This window comes from Amaranthus tricolor, chromosome 4, assembly GCF_026212465.1.
Source record: "Amaranthus tricolor cultivar Red isolate AtriRed21 chromosome 4, ASM2621246v1, whole genome shotgun sequence".
In the NCBI taxonomy this organism is placed as follows: domain Eukaryota; kingdom Viridiplantae; phylum Streptophyta; class Magnoliopsida; order Caryophyllales; family Amaranthaceae; genus Amaranthus; species Amaranthus tricolor.
The window spans coordinates 30,290,875-30,312,625 of NC_080050.1; the positions used below are offsets into that span (position 1 = coordinate 30,290,875).

Genomic DNA, 21,751 nt, shown 5'->3' on the forward strand with positions numbered 1-21,751 from the left:
TAGCAATACCAAATTCTTGTTTATGCCTCAACCCTTCTACATCTTCACATTATAAACATTAGACATGCTAGTTAAACATTACCATACAATCACACCTAATATTTTTTGGCCATGGAAAAATATTTCATTAAAACGTACAATTCGATTTCAGCCTAAAACTGCTACAACCCAACTTGTAACGATTTCGATGCCGGATAATCATCAGGTTTCTACAAAAGAAATTTCGATGCCCGATAATTGGATCCATACCAAAGAATTTGATGATGAGGTAGTGGCATTTTGGGATTACCAATTTTTGTTCATGTCACAAAGGTTGGAAGTATCAAACCCTATTAAACTTAAGCTCATTGAAGGTGCACTTCCTAAATATTTTCCTTCGGGTACATACTATCTTATTGGGCCGGGCCTATTTATTGATGATTATGGATCAACAATCCACCCACTTGATGGTCATGGGTACTTAAGGGCCTTTGAAATTGATGGGCCTAATGGAGAAGTAAAGTTTTGGGCCAAATATGTGAAAACTGAGGCCCATAGGGAGGAATGCGATCCAATAACAGGATCTTGGAAGTTTACCCATAGAGGCCCATTTTCTGTATTGAAAAGAGGTAAAAAGATGGCAAATACTAAGGTGATGAAGAATGTGGCTAACACTAGTATCTTAAAATGGGGTGAACGTTTGTTTTGCTTGTGGGAAGGTGGAACTCCGTATGAAATTGATCCTATAACATTGAACACAATTGGGAATTTCAATTTCATCCATAATGATGATGATCATGATGATCATCATGATGATGATGAAGTTAGTATTAGTCAATCTCATGCTTGGGATGTTGTTGCCCATATGTTGAAGCCTATACTCCATGGTGTGTACCATACTACCCTATAACTCTTTTTTCAACTCGTCTTATATGATATAGTCTCATGATGAGATGACTAGACATGCCTATATAATTAATCTATTTCTCTAATTGATCTCTTTAAATTTGTAAGTGATCACTTTATAAAAAAAGGTATCAGTTAAGTTCCACGTTATGCCCTCTAACAACAAATTCTTTGAAAATGAAATATATACCGTTAAATATAAATGAAGTCCATGTTGCATCTAGACTTCTTGTCAACAAACTCGTGCAGGGGTTGCGATAGAGTATATCATTTAAAACTTAGTTTATACTTTACAATTTTTTTAATAAAATTATCTTTGTTATTATGTTGTTGAAGGAATTTTCAAGATGCCTCCAAAACGATTATTGTCCCATTACAAGATTGATTCTAAAAGAGGAAGGCTTATAACAATGGCATGTAATGCAGAGGATATGGTACTTCCTACAAGTCATTACACTTTCTATGGTATACATTATTCTACTATTAATTCATTTTTCACTTGCATATGAGTAGAATTTGAGTTGTAGTAACACAACTAGATAATGTCCGTGCCATCAGTTTTATTAAATTTTTTGATATATTTGGTTGAACAAAAAAATTAAATATTTATAGTTTTATGTTTTAATCATCTTAAAATATCCTATACTTATTTAATAAATAATATTATAAAGATTTTATAAATAATTGAAAGAAAATAAAATAAAATATATAATTTTCTGATATATTGATATGACTTAAAAAGTAAAAAATTAATCAACATTTATAAATTATAGTCATAATTAGAAAATAAAAAAGTCAAAGATATAAATATTAGTAATAAATACAATGACATTATCATTGAGTTTTAGAGAGAAAATTTTTATTGAGAAAAGTGACATATAAGCCTTAAAAAGTGATGACATCAACAGTTTTTTGTTTTAATAATAGTTATAGATTTTGTAATTGATTTACGCATAAATACTTCAATAACTTGTTTTTTGGAAAAAGAAAATGTTAATTTTTTTTGAGTTTTATATTGAATGAGAATTAAGTTAGTAACTTTTAAGTCTTAAGAAATTAAGCGTTTAATTCTCGTCCCATATTTTACTTGAGGGCATTCACTATGCATTGGTTAAGAATTTTGTTATTTTTGTTTTGTGACATGTTGCCTTTTTTTTTTTCCTAATTTTACAGAATTGGATCAAAATTTCAAATTGTTGCAAGTGAGAGAATTCACCATTCCAGATCATTCAATGATTCATGATTGGGCCTTTACTGACACACATTACATATTGTTCACTAATCATGTCAAATTGGATGTTTTAGGTAACCAAATACAATTAACATGTTACTCGTATATGGGTTGCTTGTTTCATTGAAAAACGGTCTTTCTAAATACTAATTTGTAAATGAGATAGTTTCACTTTCACAGTAAGATAATTTTTATTGGGCTGGCCCAATATACTTTTACGGTCTTAAAGTAATTACTTTTAGTTTTAAAGTGATCACTTTTTATAATCTTAGAGTAATCACTTATAACCTTAAAGCGATCACTTATAATTTTAAATTAATTAATTAGAAAAATAAATAATTATATGAACTTGTCTCGTATTGAAATGATATAAAAAACTTGATGAGTTAAATTTGCTAAAAATAAACCTTTTCAATTTGATATTTGATTTCAAAATAATAAGATAAAATATTTGAGAATTGGGGCTTATCTCAATTGATATTATTTTTCTCATGTAAGATTTCGAATTTGATTCTCATTTCCCACATAGTGTTCCCCTTTCTTCAGTCTTATCGGTAACTCTAAATGAAGATGAATTAAAAAAAACATGTCTTGTATGAGACCGTCTCATCGTGAGACGAGCCCATACAAACAGCCTGTTAGTAAGAAGCACAAAAAATAATAAACAATGAAAGCTGAATTTCCACTTTTACAGGAAGCAATTAGTTTTTTATTTGTTTAGGCTGATACAATTGAAGTCGTATCAGATGACCTCAATAATAAATTATTGTTAAAATAATTAAAATCGAAATAAGAGTAGGTAGAAGCATTGTATTTAGTAAGGATATATTGTTGATTTATAGGAATGAATTGCAGGATCAATGGCTGCCATAAGTGGACAAGCACCAATGATATCAGCACTTTCAGTGAACAAGAAGAAGCCAACATCATCTATTTACCTTCTTCCTCGATTTCCGAACACCAAAAACTTTAATAATAAGAATGAATACTGGAAAAAAGCAATAGAAAGTCCACAATTATGGTTACTCCATGTTGCTAACGCATTTGAAAAAATTGATGATCATGGAAACCTTACCTTTCAAATTCATGTCACTGCTTGTGCTTATCAATGGTTTAACTTTCAAAACATGTTTGGTACGTTTTTTTTTTTTTTTTTTTTTTATAGTCCCTTCTATTTATTTTACTTGTCACATTTACTTTTTTACACTTATCGAGAAAAAATTAATAGGTCTACGTTAATCTCAGATATATATTAAAAATTTATTATTATATTAGACATGAAGGAGAATTTTGTCACATAGAAGTGTGTTAATATTGAAAAATAATATAATATATTAAAAAATATTTATAAATTAATTTCAAACATCAAATTACAAGTTTGGTTAAGAAGATAATTATTGCCATGAGGGAGATATATTATTCAAAAAAATAACTAATGCATTTATTTTGGCAGGATATAATTGGCAAAGTGACATATTAGACCCTTCTATCATGAATAGTAAAGAAGGAAAAGAGCTACTATTGCCCCATCTTTTTGAGGTTTCCTTCTAACCTTTAATTCATTCAAATATAAGCAGATTTTGTATCATTATACATCTTTGTTTGAATCAATTGTTAGAATAGATTATTATATTGGTTTAATATAATTTACACTACCAACATGGACAAATTATATATCAGTCCTAGGTGTGAGAAGCAATCATATCATATTATCTACTAATACAATATTATATTTCTACTAATACAATAAAAGAATATGACACGTGTCAATGCTACAAGAGAGTTTTTCCCGCCTAAGAAAACTTTCCAAAATAAAAATTTTATCAAATGTAAATTATGTTAACTTTTTAATTGAATTTAATATTGACTTTTCTAATATGTAAAATATGTTAATCATATATGGGGTAAAAAATTATTTCATTGTGCATTTATATCAGTATATCTATTTAGAAAAATAATATAGACAAAGACAATCAATATGGCTAACAATTGAAATGTCAATTACACAATTATATTATCAACAACAATATATTCAGATAATTGAATATGGAAAATTTTAATTTTTAATTAAATTTAATTTCTTAGATAATATGAAATAATAATATAGTAAGAAAAAAGTTAATTTTAGAAATTTTGATTTTTAAATCATACTTTTCATTAAAGAAAAGGTTAATTTTGGTAACTTTGACTTTAGTTGATTTAAATGTCTAAAATATTAATTATACCTTACTTACGATAAAAAAAAGCTAGAATTAAAAATGAGTGTCAATTAAAAATAACCTTATGCTTGGAAACTCCTAAATAATGTATTAATTACTATTTTAAAATAACATTAAAATACTCATCGACTTAATTATTCTGCTAATTTCAATATTTACAAAATGATAACCAAAATCTTATCTAAAATAATTTTATGATGATAATTATGATTAAGGATATTGTATTTGTAGCATGTCATGAATAAAGTGTTTGTGTATGCATGGTTATACAACATGTTCATTTCATAGGAGGAGTTAGATGTAATGTTTGAACACTAATTTAGCCTTTGTTTAGTAAATTATAAATTGATATGTTTACTTAGAAATCAGTTTACTAATTAGTAAAGAAAAACATTCATTAGTAAAAATTACTTTTTATCAGTAAAAATAGATTAATTTTACTAATAATCTTTTAAGTTAGTAAAATTTTGTTATGAATAATCAATAAAAAAAATTCATATAAATTAACAAGCTTATACATCCGTACATTGCACGAAAACATATTCTAATATCATACATTAAATTCATTCCATTACTCGTTTACTCTAATGTCATTAATTAACCCTCGCTTAAATTTTTTCTTAAGTGAGAAATATAGGTTCAGATTTACATAATATTACCATTTTCCAAAGGAAGAAGTTTTTGTGTTAAATTTAATTGTAAACATTATATGGTAACTTATTTACTAATCATTTAATAAAAGATCTATTGTACATCTGACACTATTCATTAATTTTACATTTAAAAAACTCTTTTCTCCATTCTTTTAATAATAATCCATACTTTTCCTAGACACCCAAAATACCCATATTACATAATACTACACCTACTCAGTATAAGGGTTAAAATGTCCCATTTTAATGTTGACATTATTCATCAATCACTTTAATGTTGTAATTTATTCTTAATATATAAGCTAATAGCATAATAGTCTGTAGGATCTTAGCTTATTTGATTCATCTTGATACAAATATTATTAATATTAACTTTTATATTTATATTGTAGCAAATTCAAACGGACGAATCAATAATTATAATTATTAATTTCAAAATTAAATAGTGATCACTAACTTGTTTCCTTAAACATTATTATAGGTGACAATCAAGTTAGACAAGAGTGGAAAGCATCCCAAATGCAAGGTGACATGCTTAAACAAAAGAACAAGATCATCAGATTTTCCAATTATAAATCCTAGTTATTGTGGTTATAAACATAGATATGTTTATGCAGCTGCTTCTTCTGGTTCTCATCAAATATTATCACATTTTCCATTTGATACAATTTTAAAATTTGACAATTTAACTAAAAAAGTAAGTACTTGGTCTCCTGGAAGTCGTAGGTTTGTTGGGGAACCAATGTTTATCTCCAAACAATCATTTAATGATGAAGACGATGGATATCTTCTTGTGGTTGAGGTAAGTTCTTTTTTTTTTTTTTTTTTTCTTTAATTGTTTTGGTGGAAGGTTTGAATCTTTTGTTGATTGGATTAAGCAAATCGATTTTTCTAACGTATGCGGCTAATTAATGTATAGGTTTAAACAATAAATTTAGTAATTGTTTTGAATTTAGTAGAAAATATCTTTTGAAAGAGGTGAATGTAATTATATGTTAGAGAATATTGTCTAAATCTATATATACCTGGTGTATAGGTTAGAAAAATCATAACCTATAATGTGATTTAAAATTATGTTAGATGAATTGTGTTGATTTAAATTGAGTTTACTAAAATTAAATTCATATAATGAATTAAAAGTAAGTTGATGAAAACATATTCTAACAAAACTAATTTTGATTGGATTTAGATTCAGAATTGGGTCTAAAAAATTAGATCCAAACTCTCAAATTAGGGTTAGTTTCAAGGAAAGTTCAATATGATCTCGAACTCATGAATATATACCTATATTGAATCTTCTGAAAAATGTTGAATTAAGTTGAAGATTATTTTGTTAAAAAAAATTATTATGTTTGGATAAAAGGAAATAAAGGAAAAGAAAATAAAAGGAAATTGAGAGATTGTATTTCCCTTATTTAGATACCAATTAAAGAAAGGAAGGAAATGAAGAGAAAAAAATTGATAAGAGCAGTTTCTTTCTATTTTAATTTTTTTGACAAAATAAATCTTACTAGCATTGAAAATATTTAAAAGAAACATATTAATTTTCGCTTTCCTTCATTTCCATCCTCTTCCCTCCCCTCTCAGGAACATAAAGTAAAAAAAATTGTTTAACAAAATATCGAGGTATAACTTTAATAAAAATAATATTAAATTTAATTTTCACGTAGTTTTCTGTTTTCTATTATAGAAGAAAGGGTAATTATGGGGCGATGAACTCACCTTAGATTGCTGATTTGCAGTACGTTGCTTCACGTCGAAAGTGCAATTTGGTGATCTTGGATGCAAAACGTGTTGGTGAAGTAAGAGCAGTTGTTGCAAGATTTGAAGTCCCAAAATCCTCTACTTTCCCTTTAGGTTTTCATGGCACTTGGACTTCCAAACAAGATCAAATTTGGACTTAATATCATATTTAGATAATATGAAGTACATTTTATAATCATAATTCATTCAAGTATATGATCTATATGTATCTATTTTTTTTTAATATATGTATAAAAATTTGCAATAAAAATAGCTAAATTGTAAAATATAAGCAATATAATAATAAATTATGGAAGTACATATATATTTATGTAACTAATAAGCAATTACGTTGGATCAATTTATATCTAGCTTAAGGGTCAATCCTATTTTCATTGAACAAAAGTGTTATGTATGGAAATCATTTATTCTTTCCGTTCCTTTTTGTTTGTTTACTTTAAATTTTTTCACTTTAGAAGATAGAAATTTAAATTTGATTTTTGAAGCATATATTATAGACAAAATATATTCATGTGGGATTTTGTTAAATTTGTCTTGATGCAAAGAATTTTAATATATAGTTTTTACAATTTTTTATACTGCGCTTTAAAAGATATCGAGGTTTAAAATTTGCTTTAAAATGCGTGCAAAAAGTAAAATGGACAAACAAAAAGGAACGGGTGAAATATTTATTTACTAAAACTATTCCTCTTAGTTCAAAATTTGTGAGATGTCTCACCATAAAAAATCTTGGGGTTGTGATGGTTTAGATGGTAGCAATGACACTATGATGAAAAATTAAATGGTCTTCAAAAAATAAAATACGGATGACAAACTGGCAACACGAAAATAAATTGTCACAAATAGCGATAATGAATAAATTAGATTCACTAATTTATGCTGCTTTTAATTGTAAAAAAAAAAAATAAGATGATTGAAGTAGGACAAACATAAACATTGAATTTGTCAAGAAGTTATTCCCACCAAAGTTACTCCATTTACGCCAATTACGCCATTTACTTGGCCGTTAGTTCAAATACAGACAGAAGTAAAACCTTTCCCATGCCTACAACAAAAATTTCAATGCATAACTCAATCTTAGAATAAATTAGTAGAAAATAAGAATCAATTAAGGTTTAAACCAGATTTTAAAAGACTGTCTTCTCAACTTGTCACAAACAAATAAATAGACTAAGGAATTAGAACTAGCTAAACCAATGTGCAATAAAGTCTTGTTAACTTCCAACAAATCCTAAAAAAAGATTCTAGAAACAATAGTTTGTTATGCTCTCGATGGGTTTTACAACTAGTTTAAACCAAGATAAGGAAGAAAAGAAAATAAAAAGTGTAGTCTCTTGTTCCTATAAATTTGCTATAATCTCTATTTATGTTTGTCTTACTTTGTAATAATTTATAGAAATGTCACCAGCTCTTTTTTATCCTAATCCACATAACTATTTTCTCGTTCACTAATTCTTTATTAAGGCTAACTCACCGTTAAACGATCTTAATTGGGTAGGTCAAAACTATTTAAAAAGAAAACTGTTTTATGTATAAGGGTGCATTCAGATTTCATTGTAATCTGTTTTTATGTTTTTACTAATAGACTGTTTATATGGACTCGTCTTACGATGAGAAGTCCCATACAACACTTGCTGTTTCCCTGTAATCATCCAAGTAATATAAAATTCTCCACCTTTTTTCAATTTTTGTGGCAAATTCTCTTTTAGCTGCTCTTGTAAATTCATGGAAACACAAGAGTATTATTATACTTTATATAGGAAAGTCATATAAACATGAATAAAATAAAAAAATAATTTAAATATGTAATATAAAAAAAGAATAATTAAAACATAAACTGATAACAAAAATACGCTCTCTAATTCACTATTAATGTTCCATTTACTTTATACATTCTATCCAATGCACTTATTCAATTATTAAAATCTCTAATTGTGCATAATTAAAAATTATGAAAAGTTAATATAAATAATTTTTATATTAAGATGAATCAAACAAGATCCCATTCAGGCCCGACTATCAAGTTGTGCAATCTGGGCCATTACACGGAGCCCCAAGCATAATTGTCGAAAATAGGGGCCTTCAAGTGATGTTGATGATAAATGTTTAGTTAGCAAAGTAAAATATTAATAATTGTGGCTCAGTGGCAAATGGTAACGCATGCGGCATGCCATTAGATCTATGAGAGTTGAGGGATGGACCGAAACCGACTAGCTAGTACTTTCTCCGTTTCATTTTAGTCGCTACATTTGCATGGACATGGATATTAAGAAAAGTGATTGATTTACACTGTAGCTGATTGTTTACTTTATAGAGTATAGTATTTTATTATTGTTAATTGAAAAAGAAAAAGAAAAAATAGGTTGTTAGGTTACTTAATAGAGTATAATATAGTTTTTTATTATAGAGTATAGAGTATAGAGTATAGAGTATAGAGTAGGATAAAAATAGGAGTAGGTAGAACTTTAAATGATTGTTTTATTACTAAAAAGGAAATGTAGCAAGTAATATAAAATTGCCAAAAATAGAAAATGTAGCAAATATTATGGAACGGAGGAAGTATCTCTTTAGTTATTTTTTTTTATTTATTTTTTGTTTTTTTATTTTAAGTTATTATTAAATATATTGTAATTAATTATAAATAAAAATAATGCAATTAAATAATTTTTTAAAAATAATTTCCATCTTAGAAAACTACTATTTCTTTTCAAATTTTTTTATTTAGTTTATATACTGTTTGTTATTTTTATGTGGTTAAAGATTTATAGTTTTTAGGTTTCAAATAATATCAAAAGATACAATCTCTTATAATATGATGTATTTTTACGAACAAAAACATGTGACATGTTCAAACAAATAAAAAAATTAAAATTTTCTATTAAAGTGAAATTCTCCGATACCAAGAACAACCGCCATTTTGCAATTGCTTCCATTGGTGAGCTTTCAATTTTTTTTTTATCTTCCCTTATTTGATACTCATTTTGTAATCTTCACTATTTTATACTTTTAACTTATTTTCTCTTAATTTGTCTTTAGTATTGCGGCGTTGAAGCATATGATCACTGTGTCCAGATCTTTCTCGGTATGATCATCACTCCCCTAAAAACAAATCAATTTATGCCTTTCCTTATTGATCATAAAATGAATTTTCTGTCAATTTTATTGTATATATGAAAAGCATTAAATATTTGATCATAGAATCAAATTTTTTGAGTTAATTTTTAGGAAGTGTTTATTTGTTTATACCAAATTTTAATTTCGGTGGAATGTATTATAATCTATGACATTATGTGTCTAAAGATTCCAAAGCCTTTCTTGATTTCAGTATTCCAATCCTATTCTGGGGGTGTACATTTGAGTTTTTGCAAGTTTTGGGGTTTGATGTTCTGAGTCGGGCCAATTTAAGGTCTTGTGAATACAAGAATATCTTATCAATCTGATTTGATTATTTGATTTTTATATGCGGTATTTTTGAATCTTGCGATTCATACTTGAATTTGATTATCCGGTCATAATTGGACATCTCTATAATGGTCTTATATAAAACTTAGTTGCATGTACAAGTATTGAGTAGTTAAGAGTTATTTTTTATGTGGTTGGCAATGTATTAGCTACCAAGTTACCCAAATAGATAGTATGATGTATAGCATTTTATTTGAACAATATTGTAAATGCTAAATGGTATTCACCAAGTTTGAAGATACTCAATCGTAAAAGCTTGTATTTTCATGTTAACTGATAGCATACAGAGAATCTTTCCCTTCTTTCCATTTTAGAATCCAAGTAGTTCTATTATTTATTTTGTTGGTTTGTAATTAATAACCTAAAATTTGTGCATAAAGGTTAATGAAGTTGGGCGCTATAACTTGCTCAGTGGTTGCACATCATCATCAAGGATGGAGGTTCTTTACCTCTATATTGTCACATATCGGCCTTGTTCAACTTCTGGATAACATATTAAGCCTCCTCTTATTGTCATTCATCTCAAGTAGCAGTTTGAACTTTGTAAGTCCTTTTTCACCTCTTTCAATCAGTACTTTGTTCACTTTCTAAATACTCGTCTTTTTTATTATAAAATCCTTATTTAGTGATACATTACTTTATGTATTGAAAAATTAATTGCCAAATGTTATAATTGGTGGAGAGTAGTGGAAGCGACGAGGCAAGGAGGATCAAGTTGAATATTATGGTTCAAGGTTCAACTAATGAACAAGGCAAAATGCATTAAAAACAAACAATAACACCAATGTTTCACAATGTTTACCAATCGGTTATATGATCCTGAAAGGCTAGTGTTTGGTATTGATTTGTGTTAAATGATAGAGCTTAGATGCTTATAAGGCTGCTCGTTCGAGCAAGTGTATTTTCCTTCGAGCAATCTGTGTTTTTGAGGTTGATAGTTTGAGCTCTTTAGGTGCTCGTTCGAGCAATAGTTTGAGCAATGCTTCTTCAGTTCTTGACGTGATTGCCGCATGTCTTAGGTTCAGTCCCAATGCTCTACATAACTCCCAAACAACACATGGCACATGACCTTGACCCTGAAAATCATGTCCATATAATTAGTCTATTTCTTTAATTAATCACTTTAAGATTGTAAATAATCACTTAAGAGTTATAAATGATAATTCTAAAACTATAAAAAGTGATCACTAAAAAGCTACAAGTGATCACTTAACGATTATAAGGATCACTTTAAGACAATAAGTGTAAATTGAGTCGGTTCATCTCATTTGAAAATTTGTGATATTATTTTAATAAATGAAAATCCACAACTAAATACCATCTAAATCATCTAGTGATGACAAGCATAAATAGTAACACCAAAAGTTAGAAATAATAGAGAAAAAACGTAAATTTCACAAATTAACTGAGACTCAAAGTACTAACTAAGCATAAATACTAATTTAGGCTTGTTAACTTGTACTTGATATCTCATTTGATGAAGCCAATTTTAGCAACTTCCTTTTGATTCAAACAAGCTAATTTGATGGCGACTTGCATCATTGTTGGCCTTTCCACTCCAATAGGATTTAAACAACATTTAGCAAGATTTACAACCACCATTATATCGTCAATAATATTATCACTCCCTCTTAAAATAACAGGATCCAACATCTCGAATGTTGCAGAATCATCTGTCAATGACATAAATTCTGTCACTAAACTAGTTGCATATTCAGAAGTGACGATAATTGGCTTCCGTCCAGTAATCATTTCAACCAGAACAACTCCAAAACTATAAACATCGCTCTTTTCAGTAAATTGACTTGATCGAAAGTACTCAGGATCGAGATAACCAAACGTTCCTCGAACAAAAGTTGTTATGTGAGTCTGGTCTGTACTAGTTGATCTCGAAATCCCAAAATCACAAACTTTTGCTCTATACTCGTGATCCAAAAGTATGTTACTTGTCTTTATGTCTCTATGGTAGATAGGAGATGAACAAGAAGAATGTAGATAAGCAATGGCCCCAGCAACTTCAGATGCTATTCTTAAGCGAGTATCCCATGTTAGTTGGAACTCTTCATTAGGATTATGAATGAGTTCTGATAAAGTTCCATTGGGAATAAACTCATAGACTAAAAGTAGAGATTGTGTCTCTAAGCAACATCCCAACAATTTGACTACATTTCTATGGTTGACATTTGAGAGGATAAGTACCTCATTGATGAGCTCTTTCCATTGGGTTTCACTCAATAAGATTGACTTTTTAACTGCAATAAGTTTCCCATCACTTAACATTCCTTTGTAGACTGTACCTTGGCCTCCTTTACCAATTATACGATCTTCATTGAAATTTTCAGTTGATTTTTTTACTTCTTTTTCTGTAAATAGCTTTGTTTTGTCAGCTTCTTTTTGGTTAAACTTATGTTCTTGTAATCTTCCATTGAAGTATTTCTTTCTAAGCCTGATTTCCCTCCTTCCTTTTCTAGTTTTCCACCACCAGCATTGTCCAATAAAGCAGCATGCCAAACAAGATGTTAACACTCCTGCAATTATCAAATTTTATAAATGTTAAATTCCATTCCAAAATATAGAGTTTAGAAAAAGTTAAAATGATTGATGATTAATTGAATAGAAAATGCATCCTATTTATCATACCAAATTATTCTAAAAGATAAATGAGAATAATAATATAAAAGTTACACAAAATAATTGAAGACTGACAATTATTAAAATTACATGACATATTATCTTTAAATAATTATAAGATAATATCGTAATATTCACAAGACACTTATTATATCAACCAAGACATATCTTGATTTTTTGTTGATCTTATTTATCTTTATCATTCCCTCTTCAAGATGGACGGAAAAGTCCAATCATGGAGAATCATAAGTATCAACGACAAGCATGGGTGTAGTTGGAGGTGAAAGTTTTTCATGAAATGAACTCTTATAGAGGGTGCAACAGTTGGTCGACTAGCGATAAGGTGCTATAAACGATGGTGATGTTGAAGGTTAATTAGCTACATTGTAGTCTTTGAAGATTTGATTCGGAATATTAAAAAAGGTTTATAATGAGAAATAAGTTTATCGATCTCGTGTGGTTATAAAAAACAAAGTAATAAGTGCGATTTTGGAGTGGTTGGTTTTGAAGTATAATTTATACTACCTCCATCAAGAAGAGAGATTGAGTTATCGAATAATCAATTTAGATAAAGAAAAAAATTGTTTGGACACCATCATTTGTCAATGTTGACAAGGGTTTTTTTGATGATATTGCCATAGAGGTTAGCTGAAGCCAAAAAGAATGATGATTAGTTTAGAAGTGAGATTACACTATCATCATCGATGGGTAAGGTAAAGGTTTGAAAAATCATTTTGGAGTGTTTGAGAAGAAATGTAATGTTGGGAGTGCTAAAATTATTACTCGCCATTACGAGAAGCATGAAAAAAAAAAATCAAAGCTCTTGATACCATATAGAAAGTTTAGAAAAGTTTAAAAATGATTGATGATTAATTGAATAGAATTTACATCCTATTTAAAATACCAATATTGTAGAAGATACATGTGAATAATAATATAAAAGATACACCAAATAATTAAAGATGACAATAATAAAGATTACTTGACATATTGTCTATAGATAATAATAAGATAATATTGTAATACTCACAAGAAAATCAATATATCAATCAAGACCACTTTTCTTGATTTATTTGTTTATGGTATTTATCTTGTCACAAAATACCTTGAGAATCAAATCATATTAGTGCTTCATAAATCCCACTGCTCGTAATTCATATCTATAGGAATCACAAAGAGATCAATTATTCAATCAGGTGAGATGACGTGGTGCGTCGCCAAATGTCGTCCATACTAGTGACGAACTCGTGATGAAAGAAATAAGGACGATCATCAACGCCAAAGTCCGTATCTAACTCTGTCTTTGAAGTGGACGCAACACTTCATTCTTTGTTATGCACAATTGTTTCAGTCATATTCTGGTTGGTTCAAATTTTTAATCTTCAGTGGTGCATGATGGGTTTTACTTTCTAACATGGAACTCGGCCAATGTTTGGATAATAATTTTAAAGAGAAAAATAGGAAGGAAAGGAAAAAGAAACGAAGAGTTATGTAAGGAAAGTAACTATGAAAACGGACATTGAAAATTATCTAATCTCTCTGAAAGGCGTTACCTATTGGAAAGCAGTTATGCAGTTGCAGTTTCATCACACTATTAGGCAGTTATCACTATTAGGCAGTTATCCTCTGTTGAGCAGTTATCATTTGTCAGTTATTCTCATGTATATATATTAAACATACATTCCCTGTAATAAGAACAAGATATAGAACTGTAATTTTCAGAAATAAAACTTCATAATCATCAAATTTTCATTACCTTCACTCAAGGATCACAATATATAGTTATGTAGGGTGTTTATATTGTATCTTAATGTAGGAAACAAATAATGGAAGTTAATGTGAAGGACAATAATAAAGAAATAAACAACACAAGATTTAAGGTGGTTACTAATCAAAGAGCTACATCTACCATTCTAATCTAGGATTAATATTATGTGTTTATAGAAGAAATATAAATTTAATAGGAATTACAAGTGGAGGATTAATGTAAGAATGGAGAAGCTAATTTAGGGAGAAATTAAGCAAGAGATAAGGCCTTTACAAATGAGACTTTGGGGCATCTTAACTAAAGCCTAGAACAAGAGTATTCATAGGGAGAAGTAGGTCTTAGCATGTTAAATGACTACTTTTATCATCATTCAATCATTCTAATTATTGGAGTATATGATTTTGCATTTATCATAGTAAAGATGCAAGCATATAACTTACCCGACACTACAATGAGAAACAGACTTGCTAACCCAACATCTCCCAAATCTGTCAATTCAAAAAGAAATTCGTGTTACTTCACATTCCATAGACTAAACCGTAGAGTGTACTAAATAGTAATTAGAAAATTCAAGAAGTTAAAAAAGCTCAGTTAACATCTGTTGGAGGCGGAATAAAATTGACGAATTCGTTGGAGCCGTGTCCAACTTTATGATATTTTTATAACAACTTTGTTCACTATTGAGGCCTCCAAATTGTTGAGGTCCCGTATTGTCGATCATGCTCAGCACCTCCCTTGAAATCTGTACTAGATTACTCTAATGAATGAGGGCAGTTGTCACCATGGTATTTCAAACGATTCAAATTATCCAATCTGGTTTAAGAAACCAATAACATACTTATATTTGAAAAAGTTTAGCTAAGATCGAATATTCGATTTTTAAGTTGGATATCGGATTGAATTTTTTGCAAAACCAAATCTGATTGTGCAAAATATATATATATATATATATATATATAAAAGCACAATTTACACTTGAACTTCCACACACACACACACACACATATATATATATATATATATATATATATATATATATATATATATATATATATATATATATATATATATATATATATATATATAATATTTTGCTTGTGGTGTCTAGGGATGGCATGGGTCTTGGATCCTAAGGGTATATACCTGACCCGACCCTAATTTAAGGGTCTGGATCCACTTATTTTTGGGCCCTATGAATTTGGGTCGGATCTAGGTTCATGACCTTAGGGTTTGCGCTTGGGTTTACACATTTGATACCCAGATCCGACTCATTGACCCATTACATTTTTTTTAAAAAAAAATGCTTTTATATTAGCTATCATGTATTTAATTGTTTGATTTGAATTTTTATTATATTTCTTAACATTACGTGATTTTGAACTTTGTCGGTTCATTTAATTAGAACTATGGTCGTTGTATCCATACTTTAAAATTAAAAGACTTGATAAATATTTCATTATAAGAACTTGAATGTTGGAAAGGGTTTGGGTTTGGGTCCAAAATTTTCAAACCCAATGGATCTGGGTTTGGGTCTGGTCCAATAAAAAAATTAGAGTCTGAATCTGGGTTTAGCTGAATCCTGCCCAGATACGACCCATGTCCATCCCTAGTGGTGACCTCGAGTTTTTGACTTTTTCACAAATGTTTTAAAACCGCATAGTGACCTTGAATTTCTAACTTTTTCATATGATAGATAAAATATTAAGTTTTTGGTTAAATTAAGTACTTATTTCGACTTGCGAAATATATGGTTAATTGATCACGAACTTTGTTTCTTACAAAAAATTAATTACATTGGGTAAAAATAACGTAAAATTAACAAATAACTTGCCTATTGACCACCACTTGTAAAAGTTAGAAAGTCAAGATCACCATGTGGATTATAAAAACATTTGTCTATTACATGAAAAAGTCGAAAATTCAGAATTATGAAATGAAATTTTCCTATCTTTTTCTTTGTCCTTAGTTTGAAGAGTATACAATAATTCAAACCTTTGACCGTGTAACTGGAATAATGAGATGTACTCCAGAAGCGTCACATCAAAGGCAGTGGTAGGCGACACAAATGATTGTGAATCGGTGAAGACTACGGACCTGCAATTCTTTGATCCACTATCAATGCTTACAACGCCAATACTAATTCCTTTGTTGTAGTCATATGAATCTGGGATATCTAATTGGCAACACTTATCGAAGCCATAACACAGTTGTTTCCTGGGTTCCAATGGCAGACCGTCAGGAGCACAAGTTGAGGTGCATCCTTTTATGATGTTATCATCACTATCATACAAAAGGGCGTAACCATCACATCCAATCGACATTATTTTATTTACAGAATACCGAAACGGAGACCCCTTCAAGTTAGGACTTCTCCATTTAATCTCTGTACCATTACATGCTGTTATTGATGGGATTTTTACTATTATTATACTGCTATCCATCTTCACCTCCACAATCTTCAGATTCAATTTCTTTAGAATTGCTATATTTGATTTGCACTTAACTTCAAAGAAGGAGTTAAAGTAACACTTGGAAGACCCGATTCCAAATGGGTATGGAATGTATACATTCCCACACTTATGTATGCAATTTGTATCTTCGTCTTGCTTACACTGTTTCCATAACATACACACAATCACTATTGAAACAAGTAGAGAGTACGAGTTTACCATTTTTTAGAGCTTTTAATCTTGCTTTTGCCAATAAAATGACATTAAGAGGATTTAAATAAATTTTTACTTAATCATATTTTAACTTTTAAATTAAGACTAAAAAAATGTAATAATTACGCAGAAATAATTTGGATCAACCAAGACCGGGTCAATAGAAATAATAATGGACCAAGTCTTTTTACTTCTACGAATTGGGTAGGCAATTAGGCATTGCTTGTCCACTAAAGGGGATTACTCTTATCACACGTTTTAGAAGCTCTAACGATAAGGTGATCTTTTTATTAGGTTGAATCACTGTCTTAAAATGTTTAATAGTAATTATTTGCAATTTTAAAGTTATTACATTTCATAGTGTTATGTAAATGATTGACTTATAACGTAAAATTATTAATTAGAATTTTAAGGTGATCAGCTAGAGAAATTGACTAATTATATGAATTGTCTCATTTTGAGACATTCTCATATTCTAAAGTAAGCAAATGGTAAGTTATAGCCCTTTCCCTTAAATTTCTTGAATGAGAAGAGTATGCAAAATGAAAATTGCAAACTTATACACATTCTTTATGTTAACAATGATGATATGTTGTTCTTGGAAACTATCTGTGCAAAAGCAAACAGATTGCAAACGCACATGTGGAAATACAAACATCCCATACCCATTTGGAATGGGGCCTAATTCATACTGCTATTTGGATTCCAACTTCAACGTGGAATGTGATTCTTCGTCTTCCCCAAACAAAGCATATCTGAAGGAATTCAATCTGGAGATCGTGGAGCTCAAACCAAAGAGTTCATTGGGAGGTGTACTGATTGTGAAAATTCCACCAATAAGTATCTGCGAAAGCAAAAATAGTAGCAAAGAGATGTGGATCCCGATAAGCCACAACTTAACCAAAGCTATCTTCTATTTTGCTGACAGCAACGAAGAATATGGTGACTACACAAATGTATTTGTATCAGTTGGATGTGGGAATGGATATGGTTTGATGTATGATATTAAGCGTGAAATCATAACAGGATGTACCTCGGTTTGTAAGCCTAATCCACCTTTTAAAGAAGTTACTAATAATAGCATATGCTACGGCTATCTTTGTTGTCAGACAAATTTCCATTTGCCCGGGGAGTTTGGTATAAAAGTGAACAACAAAGGTACAAATGGAAGTTGCAGGTCAGCCTTCTTGATTAGCAAGAAATATTTGGAAGCTGGAACACCATTAACAGCATCAGGAACCATTCCTGTACCCGTTGTTCTTGTTTGGGGCGATCCATTTGATCAATCATTAGGTAAGAGTTAGATTATATAACGTATTTTGGGGTCTCAATCATCATCTTAAGTTTTTGGTTGAGTTGGTTTCTTGACATGGTATTAGAAGCCAACGTGACAAAAAGTCACAGATTCGAATCTTACCATCCCTCATTCAAAGTGCAATATTCAGCGCCTATGCGCATCCACACTTCTAGTCCAATGGGCTCTTGTGTGAGGGGGCATGTTAGTATATAAAATGTATCTTAGACCTCCACCACCAGCTTAAGCTTTTGGTTGAGTTGGTACCTTGACAATAAGCATCCCTATCAATATATTATTAGAGCTTTTTCTCCCATTTTCATTTATACATAGCTACCAGTTAAATTACTCACACTTTACGAAAAATTAATGTTTTCCACACAAATTATCGTTTGAAATGGTCTTAGGGTGAGACCTTTTCTATATTGAACTGGCGTAATATACATTTATAGTCATAGGCAAAGCTAAGATTTTAAATTAGGGGGCGCAAATAGTGATATACTAGCAAATTATTTACAATATAAAAACTAATTAAATTATGAAAAATTTTAAAACCATCTCCAAAAAATAAAATTGTTAAAACTAAAATAGCAAAAATATAAACATACATTAAAAATGATAAATGTAAAATTATGAAAGATAAAAAGTAAAGACATATATATATATATATATAGTTTTAGACAAAACTTTTATATAGAGCTTTTATTCTTCTCTATTGTAATATCACATTTATTTTTTATATAGTTGAGAAGTACGGCATTGTGGTCGCAATTTCGTCAGGTAAGGTTATTATGTACTATGGTGATCGAAATGGTCGATCCCAAACTCAATATGATGAATATACATATATGACCATATTTTCATTATTGAAATCCTTTTATGTATAGTTGTTGGCGCATCACTTGCAACTTGTGGATGTTGTTGGGGTTTGTGGCGATTGAAAACAAAAAGGAGAAGAGAAGAGCATAAACTTCGGAAAAAATATTTCATTGAAAAACTAGATGAACAAGGATTTTCAAACAGAGAATCAACTGAAAAAATCAAAATCTTCACGTTATCAGAACTAAAGAGATACACAGACAACTTCAATAAGAATCGTGTTCTTGGGCTAGGAGGACAAGGTACGATTTACAAAGGAATGCTAAAAGATGGTAAAGTTATCGCTGTTAAAAGATCAAAATCTCTCGATCAAAATCAATGGAAGCCATTCATAAATGAGATAATTCTTCTTTCCCAAATTAAACATAGACATGTGGTCAAGATTTTGGGATGTTGCTTGGAAGGTAACATTCCTTTTGTTGTTTATGAGTATATATCCAATGGTACTCTATCAGAGCTTATCCATAATTCTATTACTGTTAACTTCATATTCACATGGGAAATCCGTTTGAGAATCGCTTATGAAACTGCAACTGCGATTGATTATCTTCATGTAGGATTTCCAACACCTATCTACCACAGAGACATAAAATCTAGCAACATACTTTTGGATGATAAATTCAGAGCTAAACTTTCTGATTTTGGAATATCTCGAGTGGTTGGCATAGATCATTCTCATCTGTCGACTTGTGTTCAGGGCACATTTGGTTATTTAGATCCTGAATATTTCTATTCAAGTCAATATACAGAGAAGAGCGATGTATATAGTTTTGGAGTAATTTTGATAGAGCTTTTGACCGGACAAAAACCTATTCGACCATTAGACAATGAAGAAGAAGAAGATAGAAGCTTGGTAGAGTATTTTATTTCATCAATGAATGAGTCTACTTTGTTCAACATTGTGGATCCCATAGTTTTGGAGGGTGGGAAGCCAGAGGATATCATCAATTTTTCAAATATTGCTAAATCATGTTTGAACCCAATAAGACAAGAGAGGCCAACCATGAAAGAAGTAACAATGGGATTAGAAGGTTTATGGTGTTTAAGATCTTTATCTATGAACAAAATTTCAGAAGCTACAACAAGACTAAATGATCAAATTAGTGATTGGAGAATTAAAAGTTCAAGTAGTACATTTTCAGAAATTGACAATGCTTCTTTTAGGGCAATCACTTTTGATAACATTGATCTCAATATCACTTCTTGTTCCAAGGAAGTTGAGATGCGTTTGCTTCATACAAATTGATCATGCAGGATACTTGAAGGGTAATAATGGAGTATTAATAATTAATGTATTGTAATTCTATGTCATAAATATATCTAGTCATTACCAAAAGCGTTTGTGGCTTAATAGATAGAGCATCTGCATGTTGAGCAGAAGGTTTGAGGTTTAACCCCTACTGTAATTGATTACTTACATTAAGAATTTCCTTTACCTATATACTATATGGATATACAATCCAACAACATATTTTTGGATGATAAATTCGAAGTTAAACTATCATATTTTTGAATTTGTCGAATGGTTGATATAAATCAATCTCATTTGTTGACTTGAGTTGAAGGAACATTTGGTTATACTTCTATTCTAGCCAATATATTGAAAAGAACAATGTTTATAGTTTTAGAGTAATTTTGACAAGTTAAAAATCGATTCGCACAATAGAAGAATGAAGATGAAGAAGTTAGAAGTTTTGTAGAGTATTTTGTTTTATAAATGAATGAGTCTATTTTGTTCAAAATTGATGATCTTATTATTTTAGAGGGTGGAAACAAAGAAGATATCATCAAATTTTCTAATCTTGCTAAATTATGTTTGAATCCAATTAGACAAGAAAGGCCAACCATGAAAATAGTTGGTATGGACTAGAAGGTTTTTGAACCTACATCAAGACTATTGTAATTTGTAAGTTGCTCAAATCAAGTTGAGATGCGGTTGCTTCATACATCATGATGATCATGCACGCATTTTTGGGGAGTATTTCCTCTTAATGTTTCTTCTTTCTAGGCCCATCTATTTTGGAGAGTATTTTAATGAACCATCTTTCTTTCTTCTGGAATCTTGACTTATGAGTGATACTGAGTGACGATTATGACTACACTATTTGGTTTAAAATCCCTAAGATAGTTGTGGTCGTAGATCACATAGCAATATAAAATTTGTGGACATTATTAAACTTTTTTTTAACTAAGCTAATATTTGGGAAAATGAGTTTCGCCTCAAACTGTTTGGAAAAATAAGTTTCTAGTAAAAACGCTGAAAAAAAAAATAATTCAATAATTTGGTTGCACAAGGATTCAA

At 29.7% G+C, this 21,751-nt stretch overlaps 2 protein-coding genes across 3 annotated transcripts; both read left to right on the plus strand.

The window, feature by feature from the left end:
- The first annotated feature begins 4 nt into the window (after positions 1 to 4).
- On the plus strand, positions 5 to 7,102 carry LOC130810167 (carotenoid cleavage dioxygenase 7, chloroplastic). Its single transcript, XM_057676127.1, has 7 exons — positions 5 to 866; positions 1,222 to 1,350; positions 2,059 to 2,190; positions 2,972 to 3,250; positions 3,570 to 3,655; positions 5,470 to 5,790; positions 6,731 to 7,102. Exons 1-7 carry the CDS (start codon positions 65 to 67, stop codon positions 6,890 to 6,892), a joined length of 1,911 nt encoding a protein of 636 aa, XP_057532110.1. The 5' UTR covers positions 5 to 64; the 3' UTR covers positions 6,893 to 7,102.
- A 2,475-nt stretch (positions 7,103 to 9,577) lies between these two features.
- LOC130810166 (wall-associated receptor kinase-like 6) lies at positions 9,578 to 20,918 on the plus strand. 2 transcript variants are annotated; one of them, XM_057676125.1, is made up of 6 exons: positions 9,578 to 9,687; positions 9,789 to 9,834; positions 10,595 to 10,757; positions 17,897 to 18,569; positions 19,315 to 19,350; positions 19,458 to 20,918. In XM_057676125.1, the coding sequence occupies exons 3-6, from the start codon at positions 10,599 to 10,601 to the stop codon at positions 20,693 to 20,695; spliced, it is 2,106 nt and encodes a 701-aa protein (XP_057532108.1). In that variant the 5' UTR covers positions 9,578 to 9,687; positions 9,789 to 9,834; positions 10,595 to 10,598; the 3' UTR covers positions 20,696 to 20,918. The 2 variants fall into 2 exon arrangements, with proteins under 2 accessions (XP_057532108.1, XP_057532109.1); XM_057676126.1 differs by having other exon boundaries at positions 18,386 to 18,569.
- Positions 20,919 to 21,751: the final 833 nt, after the last annotated feature.